General features: G+C 32.1%; 1 protein-coding gene across 1 annotated transcript; it reads right to left on the bottom strand.

The window, feature by feature from the left end:
- Window positions 1-10701: 10701 nt before the first annotated feature.
- Window positions 10702-18567, bottom strand: LOC132066220 (uncharacterized). Its single transcript, XM_059459576.1, has 5 exons — window positions 18512-18567; window positions 18387-18451; window positions 18170-18304; window positions 10838-11086; window positions 10702-10733 (listed from the first exon to the last, which is right to left on the bottom strand). Exons 1-5 carry the CDS (start codon window positions 18565-18567, stop codon window positions 10702-10704), a joined length of 537 nt encoding a protein of 178 aa, XP_059315559.1.
- Window positions 18568-20393: the final 1826 nt, after the last annotated feature.

The following is a 20393-nucleotide window of genomic DNA, read 5'->3' as shown; positions in this document are numbered from 1 at the left end:
GAACTATATATATATATATATATATATATATATATATATATATATATATATATATATATATATATATAGCTAGCTATCTTTGGTGCGATACGGGCCCAACATGATTAATTTGGTTATTCAATTTAGTTAGTCTTTATATGCAAAGGATACCGCGATTCTCCTTAGTGAATCTCTATATTTTTTTTCTTTTCGTCTTATTTTTTCCCTTAATTTCTCAATTATTGTTAAAATTTGTCTTATTTTAGTTATGTCCGCCTCTTTTTATATTTAGTAAGTTGACAATTCAAATATCCTACATGTCAAGTTTATAATCACAAGATTCAAAAGATATTTTATTACATTATACACATTTTTAATTTAGGACCACAAGATATTCTATCTTTATTTCTTAAACTCCGTGTCTAGTCAACGTAGACACTTAAATTGAGACAGAGGGAGTATATGCCAAATAAAGGAAATGAAAGGACAATTGAGACACTGCGGACACGTGGGAACTTAAAAAGTAAACACACAAGAGGTAGTATTAATGTTAAACTTCTGAAATATACACATGTTACTCCTGGCTTAGAGTACAATTTCAGTTGCTTTTTGTACAACTTATTGTTGTTGTGTTCGCCCACTTGGGCGTTTGTTGTTAAAAAAAAAAAAAAAAAAAAAAAAAGATTGTCTTATTTTGGTTATGTCCGCCTCTTTTTATATTTAGTAAGTTGATAATTCAAATATCCTACATGTCAAATTTATAATCACAAGATTCAAAGGATATTTTATTATATTATGCACATTTTTAATTTAGAACCACAAGATTTGAAAGTCTATTTTTATTTCTTAAACTCCATGTCTAGTCAAACGTAGACACTTAAATTGAGACAGAGGGAGTACATGTCAAATGAAGGAAATGAAAGGATAATTAAGACACTACAGACCTGCGGTGACTTAAAAAGTAAACACACAAGAGGTAGAATTAATGTTCAACTTCTGAAATGTACAAATGTTAGTCCATGCTTAGAGTACAATTTCAGTCGCTTTTTGTACAACTTATTGTTGTTGTGTTCATCCCCCTTGGGCGTTTATATATAAGAAGAAGAAGAAGAAAAATATAGAATAGAAAAATAGACATATATTTTTAGTAATGTGGCCAAGTAATATTGGACGAAAGGAGTACTTCAATTTTATTAATTCTGAAATAACGTGAAAAGTTGAGTATAGTAATGTGGCTTAGTAATATGGGACGAAGAGAGTACTTCATTTATTAATTCTTAAAGAACCTGAAAAGTCAAGTAATGTGGCGAAGAAATATGGGACGGAAGGAGTACTTCATTTATTAATTCTTAAATAACGTGAAAAGTCAAAAGTGAACAAGTAAAGTGCACGGAGGAAATAAATATGTGTCGGATAATTAAAATTGAAGTGCATACATGTATACATGAGAAGAAAATAAATATTCAGCAATAACGTGAAAAGTCAAAAGAGAACAAGTAAAAGTGCACGGAGGAAATAAATATGTGTCAGAGAATTAAAATTGAAGTGCACACGTGTATACATGAGAAGAGAATAAGTATTCAGTACTATGACATATATCCACGTGGGATTTATTAATTCTTAAAGAACGTGAAAAGTCAAAAGTGAACAAGTAAAAGTGCATGGAGGAAATAAATTTGTGTAGGAGAATTAAAATTGAACTGCATATGTCTATACATGAGAAGATAATAAATATTCAGCAAGAACGTGAACAAGTCAAAAGTGAACAAGTAAAGTGCATGGAGGAAATAAATATGTCGGAGAATTAACATTGAAGTGCATACGTCTACACATGAGAAGGGAATATAATGTAGCCAAGAAATATGAGACGGAGGGAGTACTTCATTTATTAATTCTTAAATAACGTGAAAAGTCAAAAGTGAACAAGTAAAGTGCACGGAGGAAATAAATATGTGTCGGATAATTAAAATGGAAGTATACATGTATACGTAGAAGAGAATAAATATTCGACAGTTAACGTGAAAAGTCAAAAGTGAACAACTAAAAGTGCACGAATGAAATAAATATGTGTCGGAGAATTAAAATTGAAGTACACACGTGTATACGTGAGAAAGAGAATAAATATTCGACTATGACATATATCACGAGATTTGTTAATTCTTAAAGAACGTGAAAAGTCAAAAAAGTGAACAAGTAAAAGTGCACGGATGAAATAAATTTGTGTAGGAGAATTAAAGTTGAACTGCATACGTCTATACATGAGAAGAGAATAAATATTCAGCAAGAGCGTGAAAAGTCAAAAATTAACAAGTAAAAGTGCACGGAGGAAATAAATGTGCTGGAAAATTAAAATTGAAGTGCATACGTCTATACATGAGAAGGGAATAAATATTAAGTATTATGACATATGTCCACGTGGGCTAAAAAATAGTTAGATAAAGTGTCAAGTTATATAGGCATGGTACAGACAAAGATTCATTGCGTGTACAATTTGTAAAGCTGTTGGTACAAGTTGGAGCAGCTGTGTTCGTAGCCCTTAGCCGCTTATATATATTAGAAATATATAGAAATATATATATGACTTTTAATAGATTTTCATATTATATTGATTACCTTTATTGAATAACTAATTAAGAGTCCCAACAATACCATACTAAATATTGAACTATAATTTTCTTTTCATCATAAAAAAAGATTATTTGCACTTTATGAAAGCAACTCTAATTAAGTTGCACACAAAAAAAAAACATTTTTTTCTCAACAAAATTAAAAGGAAGAGAAGATGACACCAAAAAAAGCCGTGTAGAGAGAATATCTAAATAATGTTAAAAAAGAAAAGAAAAGGAGAGAATATCTAAATATTTACAGGTGTTTTGCTGAGTAAGTGGGGTCCACTCAAGTGGGCACAATAATCAAACATGCCAAAAATCACGAGGTACATTAAATTTATTTCTCATTTTAGTTGAAAAGCTTGTGTGGGGCCCGTGTTTTGTATCAATCTTCAGACAGTTACGGCTGAATTAAAAATATTCGTAAATTTACATAAATAGCCTTTTTAAAATTCAATGTATAACTAGGAATCGGAGGGCTTTTCCGTCAATTCACATTGACGGAAAGCTCGATTCACTCTTATTAAGAGTAGTATTTTTTTTGTATAATATTAAAAAATTACACTTAATAATAGTGAGAGAGTGATGGCAGGGGGGCGGGGGATGATGGCGGCTGCACGAGTCAATAACACCAACGATTCTACAAACACAAACATCCAAAAGTGATATTATTGTACCGATCTTTTTTACCCGTTTAGAATATAATTTTTAGTGGATAAAAGTATAGTTACAGATAAATTTTTAAAAGTTGAATTGAGCTAATATTAAAAATTTGAATAACAAGGAATATAAATTATTTCCTCTAGAATTGAGAAATAACAATAATTTCCACATAAGTCCTTAAAATTACAATAAAAAACATGTAAGGACTTTGTGGGACATGACTTCTTCCTTTATTGAGCTACCTCAATGTGATATCAACATTCATCATTATTCAGATGCTCTTCAAAATATTTATTTTTGAATTTTCAAAATTTACATTTATAATTAAACGAGTTCATTCAAACCAGTTCACTACCATTTGTGTCTCAATCTGAATATTGCATAATCACTGTTAAATTTTCAAGGTGTATACAAAAGATACATATTTTACATTCATTAATTTAGTGTAAACATTCAGTGCGAATAAGTTTTTACTAAGACAAAACATTCATCCCCATATGAAATTTGCAAAAGTCCATGTAAGGCCAGCTCCAAATCCAGCAACAACAATGACATGTCCTGGCTGCATCTTTCCACTCCGAACAGCTTCATCTAACGCCAAGGGAATGGATTCAGCACTTGTATTTCCATAATTTGCCACATTTGATATCACCCTCTCTGATGGCACCTCTAACTGTGTTGCTACACCATCTATAATCCTTTGGTTTGCCTGCACATAAATAGAGTAGAAGTAAGACTGAATACATGTATTGCAGGTTTACTCAGTATACAAAGAACGAAGTTAAAGTCCAAAATGCAAACTATTTAGACATCTAGGCTCATTGTTTCAAGAGAATAAAATGATAGATTAAGATGTTACTCATAGAAATTAAAACTAGATTATTGATGTGAAGAAGTGCTACTGGAGTGTTATGTTGATAGAAGAATACCTATCAAAGTGAAAGGTAAGTTTTGCAGAATAGTTATATGACCGGTAAGGTTAATAGTAGTGAATGTTGGGCCGCTAATCCAACATATCCCCAAGATGCGGGTGCTAAGATGAATGTATGGTCATATAAAAACAGATAAGATTACAAATGACCATATTTGCAAGAAGGTGCAAGTAATACTTATTGAGGACAAAGTGAGAGAGGTCGCTTGATTTGATTTGGTCATACATCGATCAACAGATGCATCGGTCTATAGGTGTGAAGATACGGTAAGTGACCGGCCAACACTCGGCGTCGTACAACATAGCTGGTCTAACAACCATTCTAAAATTATTTATTTAGAGTTAAAAAGAAGATTTGAAAGTTCCAAAAAGTGTTAGATTAGAACCCAATAGGCACGCTTAATCAGAAGTGAAGGATCCTCTCTATTAAGGATGCGGGCTAGTGGCACCATTGGACCACTAGCTATTTCCCGCAGCCTTTGGGACCTCTCGTGCTTTACCCTGAATTCTCAATTCATTTTTTAAGGGCAAAGAATGTATATGTACATAGTAAGAGGGTATATTTACAGGACATGACGATACTCTTCAGTTTCAAAATATATCAATAGATTTCTTACAAAATCTGTACGAATGAGGTAGATTAAAAAGAAGCAAATAAAACACAGTAAATAACGTGAGGAAACTTTCCTTATTTTATCCACTTTTATCTTCCATTCAAAATTAGGAGATATTGTTCCTTGATTTTCTCATACTTTTGCTCCCTTATTTTATCCCCTTTTCTCTCCTCATTCAAAATAAAGAGATATTATTCCCTAATTTTCTCCAACTTTTGCTCGAAAAGTCCATTCTAATCAATTATTCTCTCATTCAAAATTCATACACAATCATTTTCTCGGTATGAATCAGATTCCATACAAAGTTCGTTCTAATTTTTGTAATTGAGATGAATCAGATTTCATACAAAGTTCATACACCTGAAAACAAATATGTATAATTTTTGGATGCAATATGTATAACTATATAAATTCTTTATAACTTTTATGTACGAAATATGTATAAAAGTTGTATGTTTACTTTGGTTATGATAAAGTACATATAAATTGTACAAAATCTGATCAAAGTGTGTATAAATTATGAGAAAATATTTATAATAAATCTGTAATTGATACAAACGTATTCCATATAAGGTCATACACAAGAAAATAAATGTGTATAAATTTTGTAACGATGGGAGATCGAGTGAAATAAAACTGTGACATGCCTCCATTTTCATCAATTGAGACCATTAGAAGATTAGAATAATCTCCTGTATGACTTTGCCTGCATTTTTTATTGGATAATTCCAAAAAGAAGGAAGATTTATTACATAACTGCAAAGGGGATATATGAGTATTAATAAGGGCAAAAAAAACCGTATATGCAAATGTTAAAAATTGGTGGAGAATTGTTCGTCGATGAAGCTGAAATCGTATCATCCTAGGAGAGAAGATGAATTTTAGGTTTAATGGGATACCCACAGTTTTGGGTTCTTTTTAAATGTGGGCTTAATTTTAGATGTGGGTTTAAACGTGGCGTGCACGATTCTACCGAATGGTCCACATTATTAGCCCATTATCTGATATCCAAACCACTTTAATGCCCCACTTGGTAACAAGCCCACGTTACTAGGCTCGGCATATAATCATGCCCACTAATTATAATTAAAGCCTAAACTAATTTTGTCCTAACTCGATGTGGGATTAAGAGTACTATGCTAATGGCTTAATACAATGACTATTCTGCTATAATTCTTTTTTTTTTTTCCTATTAGAGTCAGAAATGTATAGGGCAAAATCCGTAGACACCAAATGGACATATCAAAAGATAACACGTGGTGATGGTGACAGCTCAGATTCGAGTCAGCAAGCAAGGGGCTCTGGGAAAGCATAACGACGGTCCGGAGAAGTAATTTGGTAATCGTTACTAGAGACATAAACTATAAAGGGTCCAAAGAAGCATGTCAACTCACCGATCAAAAGTCATTCAATGCAGCCATTACAAGAAGACTTTTCACCTCCCATGAGATTTTAATAGGCATTATTGTCATCTTTATTTCCATCATTACTACGACATTAATTTGTAATATTAATCGGGGCACGATTCTTGGAACTTGTACCCATAACTCTAGTATAAATCGAGTACTCATTCTATTGTAGGGAATCTGAAACATTATACAACAATACAAAAAATTAATATTATTCTTAGCATTCGCTATTTCTTGCTTATTTCAATGAGGTTGTAGTGATTCACCACCCGGAGACTCTAGTTCAAAGCTACTTCAAGGACCAGGCTACATATCTAGCTTATGCTTTACTGTCACTTGTCTTGTTAATTATTGCTTGCTATTTCATAATTTTAGTTACATTGATCCACATGTCCTTGACCACGTGTACAAATTCAACTGTACCAATTTTATAGGTAAACAGTATGGCTCCCACTGTGAGGCCAGGACAATTGTAGTATCATTGTGATCCTGTCAATCACACTAATTCTCTTTAATTCTTGCTGTTAGATTCAATTGCTGCAGATATGACAAACACTACTGATGACCAAACTCATCTCCCTTCTGAAAACAACGATGGAGCAACTACCTCATAAAACAATCTAAATCAATAGGTTACAGAGAAAACAACACCTACTGATGAAAACCCTGAGGAAGTAATGCAGATTGTGAGGGAGCAGCAGCGGTCAATTATGGAGGAGACGAAATTCATGAGGCAAAGTATCTCAACACTTTCTGCCAATCCAAACACTGGAGTCAGAAGAGGGACTCCTCCGACATCAACTATCGAAAACAATACACCTAGTAAAGACCGAATGAAGGGTAGAACCGTTGGGATTGAAGACGCATCCGGGAGTGAGTCCATCCCAGATGATCCTTTCCGGGCACAAGTCTTGCAGTTTATGAAAAACATCACTGATAGATGAATAAAAGCTCTAAGGAAGCACAAAAGAATACGAAGAAGCTTCAGGCCGTATGGATCAAATCTCGGGGGCTCCACCATTCTTTGAGGGTTCGAATGCGAAAAATCATATTCAGTTAGATTACAAACCAGAAGCTGCCCTGGAGTTGATCCCCAAGAAATTTGAGATGCTGGACATCCCCAAGTATGACTGGATGACATATCCGCAGGAGCACATAATGGCCTACACCATGTCTGTCAAGGGAGATGATCTGCAACTGAATGAGATCGAATCGGTCTTGATCAAGAAATTCAGCGAGATATTGGCTAAAGGGATATTGGCTAAAGGGGCTTTACCTTGGTACTCTCTTTTGCTCAAACACTCTATTGATTCATTTGCTATGCTTGCAGATATGTTTATTAAAGCATATCTTTGGAGCCTAGAAAGTGTGAACACGAAAGTCAGACATCTATCATATAACGCAAAGGGAGACTGAGTTGCTCCGTGACTTTGTCACCCGATTCCAGAAGAAAAGGATATTATTACCCGTGGTTCCGGATGAATGGGTAGATGGGGCTTTCACTATAGGTCTCAACCCTCTCAGTTCGGATGCTTCACGAAAACTCAAGGAAAATTTGCTAAAATTCTAGGCAACAATGTGGGAAGATGTTCACAATCAGTATACATCGAAGATTCGCGTAGTAGATGATTAGGTAAACATATCAACATCTTCTACGGCCTAAAATCAAGGACAACTGAACTTTGATCAGAGGCATTCCAGACACCGGTTTGAACCATACCCGTTAGGACCACGGACAGACAGGAGGCAAGAGTGTTTTCGGAGCGAGTCGCCAGAAAACGACTTAGATGAAGAGTAGTAATGTCAACAAATATTGTGGACGGTCACTACAAGTATTGGAACCCGAGATAGCTCGAACTGGCTTCGAAATAAAGAAAAGAGCTGGGGACTGCCAGATCAACCCCGAAAAAAATGGAAGGAACCAGAATCGAGAACCGGCTAGACCAAATAGATGTCAGCCTTTGGCGCAATTCTCTTGCAATGTACTTTTGTTCATTTCTTGTAAACTGTTGTATATGTAAAGTTTTAAACACTTGTGTATGTTCAAGGAATGGAATAAAGCAAAACTTTCACCTTCTAAACATTCGTACATATCCGAATGAAACAAAATCATTCATAGATTTTCTTAAACTTGAAAGTAAACGAGGATTACGAATCCGAACAATTGTGCCAAAATGAATAGGAGACATCCTCTTCATAAGCACCGAAACATAAGGGCCCTCTCTTATAAAGCCGCCCAGTTAAATGGCTAAAAGATCGAATGAAAATTCCTAGTCATTAACATCCCCAACTTCTAAGGATGCAAGGTTGTAAAAGTTTTGGGTATAACTAAACACCCTAGAGTCACGAACTCTAAAATTAAAAGTGTCGGGGAAAACTAAAAAACCAAAAGTCAAAACTCAAAGATTATAAGTTCCAGGTGAACACTAAAAACCCAAGATTAAGCTTTTTGTGGTGGTGGTTCTTTTTCAACAGCAATCGGCCGTTGATGGTAGAAAAATCAGTGGTGGAGTTTTGATATGAATCCCTAAGTGCTGCATTCTTTTTTCTTTCGCCCGATTTTTGTCCCAATTGAGTTTTCCTGGCAAGGTTTTTAATGAGGCAGTCATGAGGGTGACTATATGACTTCCCGAAAAAAAGGGGGAAAATCTTTTACTTTCCGGTCACATCTCAGCGAGTAACTAGAAAGTAGGGGGACTATCTGCATAGCGTAAAATCCGTAGACACCAAGTCGACGTATCAAAAGATGACACACGGCGATGGTGATAGGTCAGATTCGAGTTAGCAAGCAAAGGGCTCCGGGAAAGCATAACGACAGTCCGGAGAAGTAATTTGATAACCATTACTGGAGACAGAAACTATAAAGGGTCCGGAGAAGCATGCCAACTCACCGGTCAAACGTCATTCAATGCAGCCATAAAGACTTTTCACTTCCCATGGGATTTTAATAGGCATTATTGTCATCTTTATTGCCATCATTACTATGACATTAATTTGTAATACTAATGGTGGCACGATTCATGGAACTTATACCCATAGCTCTAGTATAAATAGAGGTACTCATTCTATTGTAAGGCATCTGAAACATTATACAACAATACGAAATATTCATATTATTCTTAGCATTCGCTATCTCTTGCTCAATTCATTGAGGTTGTAGTGATTCACCACCCGGAGACTCTAGCTCAAAGCTTCTCCAAGAACCAGGCTACATATCTAGCTTATGTTTTACTTTCCGTTGTCTTGTTAATTATTACTTGAAGTTTCATAGTTTTGGATGTGTCCTTGACCACGTGTACAAATTCAACTGTACTGATTTTACGGGTAAACAAGAAACCTCTAAGTATTTTTAGCATATTCAAGGAAATAGCATGATCAAGAGCTGAAACGGACTTTAGTATGAAAGGAAAAAAAAAGGACCAATAGTACAGTAGACAATATAGTTTTTCTTGCATTTTCTATGGCAATGCATGAGCAAAAAAGTTGGTCCCTTTCATTCATGAATATCAGGCATTACGAGGATATTTAACTAGTATTGAAATGTGTGACTATTTCATCTAAAAGAAGAGAAAGTGCATGTTTACTATTCATGTGCATGCCTGATTCTTTATTATGGGCAAACCATGAGCATTCTTTCTTTTCTCCCCTCCCAATAATGGGTGGTGGAGAGCCTCAAACACAGGACCTCTGCCTGCTCTGATATGATGTTGAAATGTGTGGATTCATTTATCAACTTAAGCTATTAATGAAAGGGCACTTTTAATATTTAATAATATATTTATATCTCAACATGCCTCAAATGATAAAATTCTTAGGATTTTGAATTCAACTTCAATTTTACTTATTAAATCCTTTCTTATTACAACTAGATAAAAAGTTTTCATATTTAGGATTTTAAAAATTAAGTTTTTAATTACCTAGCATAAATTATTTCCTTATTTGAACAATGTTACATAATTGTAATCCCTTATTCGTAACATTTGAACTATGTATATGACTTTTAATAGATTTTCATACTATATTGATTACCTTTATTGAATAATATTTTTTGTATAATATTAAAATTTACACTTAATAATAGTGAGAGAGAGATGAAGGTGGGGGTGGGCTGCAAGAGTCAATAACAGTAACGATTCTACAAACACAAACTTCCAAAAGTGATATTATTGTACCGATCTTGTTTACCCTTTCAAAATATAATTTTTAGTGGATAAAGTATAGTTATAGATAAATTTTTAAAAGTTGAATTGAACTAATATTAAAAATTTGAATAACAAAGAATATAAATTATTTCTTCAAGAATTGAGAAATAACAAAAATTTCAACATAAGTCCTTAAAATTACAATAAAAAAACATGTGAGGACTTTGTGGGACATGATTTCTTCCTTTATTGAGCTACCTTAATGTGATATCAACATTCATCATTAGTCAGATGCTCTTCAAAATATATATTTTTGAATTTTCAAAATTTACATTTGTAATTAGACGAGTTCATTCAAACCGGTTCACTACAATTTGTGTCCCTATCTGAATATTGCATAAACACTGTTAAATTTTCAAGGTGTATATAAAAGATACATATTTTACATTCATTAATTCAGTGTAAACATTCGGTGCGAGTAAGTTTTTACTCAGCCAAAACATTGATCCCCATCTGAATATTGCAGAAGCCCATGTAAGGCCAGCTCCAAATCTAGCAGAAGAAATGACATGGCCTGGCTGCTTCTTTCCACTCCGAACAGCTACATCCAATGCCAAGGGAACAACTACATCTGAATAATTTGCCACATTTGATATCACCGGCTCCGATGGCACCTCTAACTGTGTTGCTACACCATCTATAATCCTTTGGTTTGCCTGCATATTGAGTAGAAGTAAGACTGTATACATGCATTGCAAGTTTACTCAGCATGCAAAGAACGAATGTTGAAGTTCAAAACGCAAATAACATAGATATCTAGGTTGTTGTTTCAAGAGAATAGAAGATTGATCAAGATGTTATTCATAGAATTAAAACCATGTGGCTGATGTGAAGAAGTGCATGTTACTAGAAGGATGCCTACATAAGTGAAAGGTAAGTTTTACAGAATAGTTATATGACCGGTAATGTTGGTAAGCTAAAGTCTAACATATCCCCAAAATGTAGATGAAAGATGGATATGTGGTCATACAAAAATGTACTATAAGATTAAAAATGATCATATTCGCTAGAAGTTGCAAATAATACTTATTGAGGATAGAGTGAGAGAAGGTGGCTTGAGTTGGTTTGATCATACATCGATCTACAAATGCATCGGTCTATAGGTGTGAAACTATGGTAAGTGAAGGTTTTAAAAAAAGACGAGGTAGATCTAAAATCACGTGGAAGGAAGTTGTCTCGAAAGATCTACAATTTTCTTGCGATCAAAGAAGATTTAGCTAAAAAAGGAGAAAATAGAAGGAAAAAATCCATATAGGCAATATCTACTAGGGCGGGAATTAATCTTGTCATAGAACTTCTAATATTATTATTACTATTATTTATTTATATTTAACTTATGTTTTACTTTTATTTGGTATAATGTTCGATGGCACGAATTGAGCTTAAATGAAGAAATTAGAATTCATATAACCCATTTTAGCTTATTTGAGACTGAGACATAGTTATGTTGTACTTCTTCTCAAATCAAAATACTTAACTGATACAGTCGTCAAATGTTGTTATAGATATACTAGTCAATCTCTATAACTTGAAGAAAAAAACTGGATAAACAACAGAAAATTAGAGATTTTTAAATGTGCAATATACGTCGTTCCATGTCCCACATCACAAGAAAACGATGGCCTTGCACACCCTATAATATGCTACCTGCCCTTTCTTCTCGTGAGGTTCATTTTTAGGACAAATTAAGCACACCACACCTCACATTTTGGTTGTACAATAAATACGCCAAACACTTAAAAAGATCGATCGTTATATTTGTATTCTTCACATTTTTTTCATTTATTTGGTTTTATCTTAAAAGAATTTAAAATAATTTATTCAGAGTTGAGATAAAAATTGAAAATTTTCAAAAAGTGATAGTATGTTAGATCACAATTTGGTTGTGCAATAAATACGCCAAACACTTAAAAAGATCGATCATTATATTTTTATTCTTAACATTTTGTTCATTAAGCTACCTGCCCTTTCTTCTCGCGAGGTTCATTTCTAGGACAAATTAAGCACACCATACCTCACAATTTGGTTGTGCAATAAATACGCCAAACACTTAAAAAGATAGATCGTTATATTTTTATTCTTAACATTTTGTTCATTTATTTGGTTTTATCTTAAAAGAATTTAAAATAATTTATTCAGAGTTTAGATAAAAATTGAAAATTTTCAAAAAGTGGTAGTATGTTAGATCACAATTTGGTTGTGCAATAAATAAGCCAAACACTTAAAAAGATCAATCGTTATGTTTTTATTCTTAACATTTTGTTCATTTATTTGGTTATATCTTAAAAGAATTTAAAATAATTTATTTAGAATTTAGATAAAAATTGAAAATTTTCAAAAAGTGGTAGTAAGTTAGATTAGGATCCAATAGGCACGCTTAATCAGAACCGAAGGATCCTCTCTAGTAAGATGCAGGCTAGAGGCGCCATTTGGACCGCTAGTTATTTCCCACAGCCTTTGGGGCCTCTCGTGCGTTACCCCGAATTCTCAATTGATTTTTTAATGCTACCAGCTCATCTAGAGCTGTGGCGTGCACGGTTCTGCCGAGAGTGGAGAGGCCCAACGGACTCCGCATTATTAGACCCAATGTGTAACATCCAAACCACTTTAATGCCCCACTTGGTCACAAGCCCACGTTACTAGGCTCGGCATTTAATCATCCTAACTAATTATAATTAAATCCTAAACTAATTTTGTCCTAACTCGATGTGGGATTAAGAATAATATGCTGATTGCTTAATACAGTGAGTATTCTGCTATAATTCTTTTTTCCTCTATTAGAGTCAGGAACCTATAACTATTCTTAGCAGATTGAAGGAAATAGCATGATGAAGAGCTGAAAAGGACTTTAGAATGAAAGGGGAAAAAAAATGGACCAAATACTAGAACAACATGGTTTTTCTTGCATTTTCTATGGCAATGCATGAGCAAAACAGTTGGTCCCTTTCGTTCATGAATATCAGGCATTACGAGCAGGGGCGATTTTAGGTGTAAAAAATGGGACACGTGAATACATGGTCTCTCCATAAAACTAGGTATTTTATGTATATATTTCCTAAAATTAGTATAATACTATTTGCTGGAACACATACTACAAAAAAGGTAAATGGTGCACTTGGTTAAAGTTTATTTTATTTACCTAGAGGTTTCAGGATCAAACCTTACTTAATAAATTTTTTTTTTTTTTTTTTTTTTATTTTTTTTTTGGTGAACTCGTATTATAATCACAGGTCAAATACACGATTATGAGTATATTTAACTAGTATTAAAATGTGTAACTATTTCATCAAAAAGTAGAGATTCATGTGCAGGCATGCTACTTTATTATGGGCAAAACATGGGCATTCTTTTTTTTTTTCTCCCAATAATGGGTGGTGGTGAGCCTCAAACACAAAACATTTGTCTGCTATGATATGATGTTGAAATGTGTGACTAGTTCATCTAACAGCTTAGGCTATTAGTGAAAGGACACTTTTAATATTTAATTAAACTAGTATACGTACCCGCGCGATGCGCGGTGAGTTGATAAACGTAATCACGAATATACAGATTTATTGAACAATTTGAAGATGCACCTTGTTGTAAAGTAATACTATAAAGCTTACATGAGAAATGTTAACATATTTTAGCACTTAGGGTTATAATAGTTAATACTTATGAAAAACAAACTAATTTATAAGCTTAGTTTATTGTTTAAATTTGTTAATAATAACTTTTAGCATTATTTAATTATTTACTTTATTTATTTTACAAATTAACCAAAATCATAAATATCTCACACTGTCACGTATTATCCTCTTGTATGCATTTGTTTACTATAATATTTTTCATTATTTTATTATTTAGTGTTTTACCCATAATTCAAATAATGATTTTGAATTACTTATATTTAGTTTTCAATTTGAGATACTGAATTTTAGTTTTAATTATTGATATTACCTACATATGAATTTAAATTGTATTTTTGTTTTATTCAATATCTATTAAAATTTCAATTAGTGGTCCCTATCTATAGAGTATGATATTTCGATCATAAATCAAGACTTCCCTTCTCAAATTAGAATATACACTTATACTTGTATATATAATTTCTACAGTATAATTTTTTATACTTCTTATTTTTCTTGTTTCATATTTATTGCGTTTGCATTTTTAAGTACTTTATCATACGATTGTTTATTTGTTTATCACTTATGTCCTTGCCTATCACTCCTCTTTAAGTGTAATATAAACAGTTAGTATGTATTTCTTAACAATATTTATTCCTATTCCTCAATTTCACTTCTATAACACAAGAAGAAAAAACAAAAGAGAATTAATTCAATGTCTATGAAGAAAAGGTACCCCTACTTGCTTAATTGTTAGACAAAATTACTCTCTCTCTTCTAATCGATAACTCATCAATCTGCACATTGTATAAATTATTAAATGTTTAAAGGTTCAAAATTGCAATCACAAAAGCGGATACAATATATCTAGAGTTTTCAGATTTGATTTTTATTATTTGATTAACTGTGAATGTTAAACTATTCGATCCACAACCTTTGATAAGAAGGCTAACAAGAAAGGAAAAAATTACTTCCTCCATTTAAAATTATAGTAATATTATGTTATGTGCAATAAAATTCAGCGGTTTAATTTATTGATGAATCGTTGTACTCCCTTTGTCCCAATTTATGTGGCACTTTTCGTTTCCCGAGATTCAAACTATATGAACTTTGACCAACATTTTAAGATGTATTTTTTCACCAAATTGATATAAGAAAAGTTGCAATTATAGTACTTTTCATGTAGTTTTCAAATATATAAATTTTAATCCTAAAATATTAAGTTAATCTAATCCAATTTAGCTTCAAAGTTTAGTCAAATTGGTTCTTGAAAAGCGAAAAGTGCCACATAAATTGGGACGGAGGAGTAATTTTTAAGATTTGAGTTCATAAGTTACTCATAGATTCCAGGCTAAATTTGACACATTATTGTATTAATTTTATTTGAATCTAATAATATTTTTTATTGTACCGCTTAATATATTTAAAATAATAAATTATGAAATGTGAAAATTAATTATTCATATAATAAAATTTTAGCGACGTCAGTGATGTAAACCTAATTCTAAAATTTATGCTGAAATTTAAATTAATACTCAATTCCCATATTTTAAAATATACATGTGTGAAATATGAACAACAAAGGACATAGTTTTTTACTTTAATTGGTTAATATAGCGAAAATAGTTTTTATCCATGAAAACTTATTATCTTTAATTAAAATGTAAGAAAAACGTGTCTCTCAATTCATGTTCAAAAATTCTCTCTTGTTTCATGTCAAAGTCAAATAGTCGTTTCTTTATACATATTTATAGTGAAACATCTATAGAGATTTGGTTTTTTTATCATAAAATCTATCAATAATTTGTAACAGATCAAGAGTTCCTAAAAGTAGAGATCCCGTAAGCTAGCACTTACCGGTATATTGTCATATAAGTTTTAATAAAATTAAAAAACTACGTGAGCACAACATTATATTTATTGTTCTAATGTTCAATTAATAACTCGTTAATAACACTTTCTACACCAAATATTACACACTAAGTTGTAAAAAGGTACTTGTATAGCGACTCGAATAATGTAATTGAGTTATGTAATTTTGAGTTTATACTTGTGTTTAGATCTTTATAAAATGACATCCCCATGAACACTTATAATAATCAAATAAACAAACCGAATTTGATATAAGTTCAACACAATTCCACTTATAGAGACACTTTTCAGCAATAGGGGAATACCGTAAACTTTGCTACTTGTTCGTTCTAAAATAAAACATAGAACTCTATCATGTTAATAAAGTCAATAAAACTCCATCTCCATAAACCCTCATCCTGAATATGGTTTGCCTATGCAGATTCGACATTTGGGTGCCAAACACAACTAATATTATCAATGGTTACATCTTTAGCATACATATATATTATAAAACTTTTAGAATAAAATTAGCATAAATGTGGATTGCTTCATGTACCAATGTCTACAAAATAAAGTATGCAAAAATCCAAAGATTATATTATGTGAGAGTAAAAAAAGGAAATAAAGAAACGCGAATCCTGAAGTACAAAGATGGTGCCTTTTTGGCAAGATTCGGATACGGAAAAAAGGACTCACATCAAAGAAGATAGAATGGAAGCATTAGAGTAGGTAACTGCTTACATATATATATATTCTAAAAAAAAAAAAAAATTGCTTACATAAACTCTTAAGCTTCTAGCACTTCTTACATCAATTTATTTAAGAAAATAAAACATCAATTCAGATAGATATCAAAAATATTGGTAGCGTTACCTGATCATATTACTTCATAGTTAAAGCATTACTACAAAGATAACTCCTTCCGTTGTAATATTCTACGTCCATCTACTATTACCATGCAAAATGCACTATTATGCAAAAGATAAATGTAATATTAATTCAAATACACGAACAAACATACATGTATATAAATACTAAATCTAATATAACACTCTAAGAGTCTTATATATACATAATATATTCATAATCATTCTTTAAACGAATGATCGATCTAGTAAAACTCTTTTATATATTTCAGTTGTCCATTTTGCTTGTTGGATTTTCAAATATTCCTTTCGCTTTTGTGAGATAATTGTATACATAAGATCTATGGAAACTTCATATTCGTTAATTATATTTGTGACAAAGATAAATGTAATATTAATTTTAAACAATCTATATATTATTAAAAAGTAATTATAAAAAAAAAAGTTAAATTAAGCATGAACAATATACTTCTTCAAAATCACTAACGACTTCGAGTAATTGTTAATGCATCTCATCAGATCTATTTTTTCCACATATCAACTCCACCCATACAATTACCTATTTTCTACATGAAACCCTCAACATCCTAACCAAATTTATATAAGAAAAATAACTTAAGAGTTTTAAACATAAAAGGATTAAATATTTTACTTTTCAAATTTTTTCAATTTGTGTATCTTTGGTATCTCTTTGTCCATCCCATCATTAAACTTCAAGACGGACTTGTTAACAGAGATTGACATTTTTATGAATATATATAAACTTAAAGTTGTTAGATATACTTAGCACCAATTTTATTATTAATTTTACGTCATCGTTTTGACTCACACTATCATTATATATTAATGAGAACTTTTTTCACGAAATCTAAATTTATCACATGTTTTTTGTGGTTTTGATGCACTCTTTCATTGTGTTTATATTATAGACCAAAAATACAACAAATTTATTACATTAAGCTATAATATATAAAATATAATCACATCTTGACCCTGTATATTCTTTGTCGAATTTTGGCTGTCATTAATGAAATATTTTCTAAATCATTATTTAAAATTCATTACAATATAAATAGATAATTTTTTAGGAAGTTGTTCTTAAGTATACCTTCTTTTATTAATTATTTTTGCATTACCTGCATTGAAATAAGTTTATAAAGCTATAATTAATTACCCATTTCCTCCTTAATTTATAACTTAATCAAAGTATATGATTTAGCGTAAAAATCGAGTGTGAATAAACTTTTACAATAAAAGACTACCTTAATCGCTAGACTAAGGTGAAATATTTGTGTACATCATGTTTATGGAAACTTCAGAATCTTTAGCAACATCTGTACAAAAGATAAATGTGTAAAATAATAATGATAATAATAATAATAATAATAATAATAATAATAATAATAATAATAATAATCAACCATGAAAATATACCTTGACAATTTGGTAAAACTCCTTTATATATTTCGGTTCTCCATTGTGCTTGTTTATTTTTCAAATATTCATTACGCATTTGTGAAGTATTTTTGAATATCATCTTTATGGAAACTTCAGAATCTTTAGCAACATCTGTTATAAAAGAAATGTAATGTTAATTGTAAACAAAAATCAAAATAATAATGATAAAGTTAAACCAAGCATAATGTTATACCTTGACAATTATTTAGAGAAGTTTGATGTGCATAACCTATAACTTTTTTATCCATGGTAGAAAATCTGTGGATAAAAAGAAATTCCATATTAGGATATAAGCATACGGAAATTATAATCACATACTCATAAACATTGTTCAAGTAAACATGTACCTCTGAAGTGATAAATACCATCACCATTAATCTATCTATATATACAGATGCAATTATAAAAGTACAAAGTTCCAACGTGAAATGTTAATGTACTTTTTTACCTGTAAGAATAAATTTTATATTGAATAAAATTGTAATTTAATTTCCTAATATTTAGGACTTTGAAATCAACTTCATTTTACTTATTAAATCCTTTCTTATTACAACTAGATAAAAAGTTTTCATATTTAGGACTTTAAAAATTAAGATTTTAATTACCTAGCAATAAATTATTTCTTTATTTGAACTTACATAATTGTAGTTCCTTATTCGTAACGTTTGAACTCTCTCTCTCTCTCTCTCTCTCTCTCTCTCTCTCTCTCACTCTCACATATATATATATAGATTTTCATATTATATTGATTACCTTTAATGAATAATATTGTTTGTGTAATATTAAAAAAATAACAATTAATAATATGCAACATTTTTCAGTCTTAACGATAGTTGATACTTGTCATTTTACCTTTAATTTGATTTCTCTCTCTCTCTCTAATAGAGCCGGCTCACGTTAGTTAACGTGCGCAGATGGGTCAATCCATGGCGAAGGGGAAAACAAAAGCAAGAGGTCAAGCTCAAGAACCAGTTCAAGGACAAGCTCGAGGTAGAGGACGACCTCGCAAAGTTCCTTTAGCAACATTTGTTAGCTCGATTGATGCAAAGAACGCTGCAAATCACGGAGAGAGTGAAGCGAACCCACATCTAAATTCTCAATTAGGTGGAGTAGGGGCTGGCCCTTCAGGGTGCCATTCTGGAGTGGCAAAAAAAGTTAATAATCAGCCCTAAAACCCCAGAGGATGCAGTAGGTTAGAGTCAAGCTACTGCACAATTATCCGATGGTGCAGGTAATGTGAAGCCAAATCCACCTAGGAAAAGAAGACATGGGAAACAAGTCACACAAGAATGGAAATCTATTGGGTAATTATACCAAAGAAGGATACTACCCCTAGTATAGCCTAGGTGACTGAGCCTGTCGAAGTGCAACCTCAGAATACCTAGGAGATTGCTCAAACAAAGGTAGTTGACACCTCTAGTTCATCTACACAGAAGAAACCTTCACCAAGGCCTTTTCGCAAGGACAATGCTGTGAGTGCTAGTCCTATGTTCAATCTTGTAAACTTTCCTTCACTTCCAGTTGTTTTTGCAAAAAATGGGGTTGAGGTCTTGAAAATGGGAACCTGTGATGCCAATAGTCTTCCTCATAATAGGGGAGGGAAGCTCCTCATCCAGCCTGATGACTTGGTTATTTTGGAATGTTAGAGGAATAAATAAGAGGTACAAGCGTAAAAGAGTTTAAATAGTACCTACTTAATAAAAGAATTAGACTAGCTGGTATTGTAGAAACTAGAGTAAAGGAGCAGAACATGGCAAATAGATTAAATAAAATTGCCCCTGGATGGAGCATTTATGCCAACTACCAAGAGGCTGTTAATGGAAGAATTTGGTTTATTTGGGATCCAAACTGGTATGAGATTTCTCTCAAACATAAGACAGCTCAAATGATACACTTCCAAGTAAGGGATAGATCAACTCATAACCACTTCTTGATCACTGTTATATATGGATTTAATGCCCTTGAGCAGAGGAAAGTACTATGGGTGGACTTATAGGGGGTGAATCAAGGAATCAACCAACCTTGGATTCTGGTAGGAAATTTCAATGTTGTCTTGGCTCCTTAAGATAGAATGTGTGGTAATTTGGTTACCCTTGCTGAAGTCCAGAATTTTAATGATTGTATACAACAGTTGGCTATTCATGAGCTTCCATGGCATGGGGACTACTATACATGGTCTAATAAATAACAGGGACAAGAT

This window comes from Lycium ferocissimum, chromosome 1 (assembly GCF_029784015.1).
Source record: "Lycium ferocissimum isolate CSIRO_LF1 chromosome 1, AGI_CSIRO_Lferr_CH_V1, whole genome shotgun sequence".
NCBI classification, from domain to species: Eukaryota; Viridiplantae; Streptophyta; class Magnoliopsida; order Solanales; family Solanaceae; genus Lycium; species Lycium ferocissimum.
This window is presented reverse-complemented; position numbering and strand designations above follow the sequence as displayed.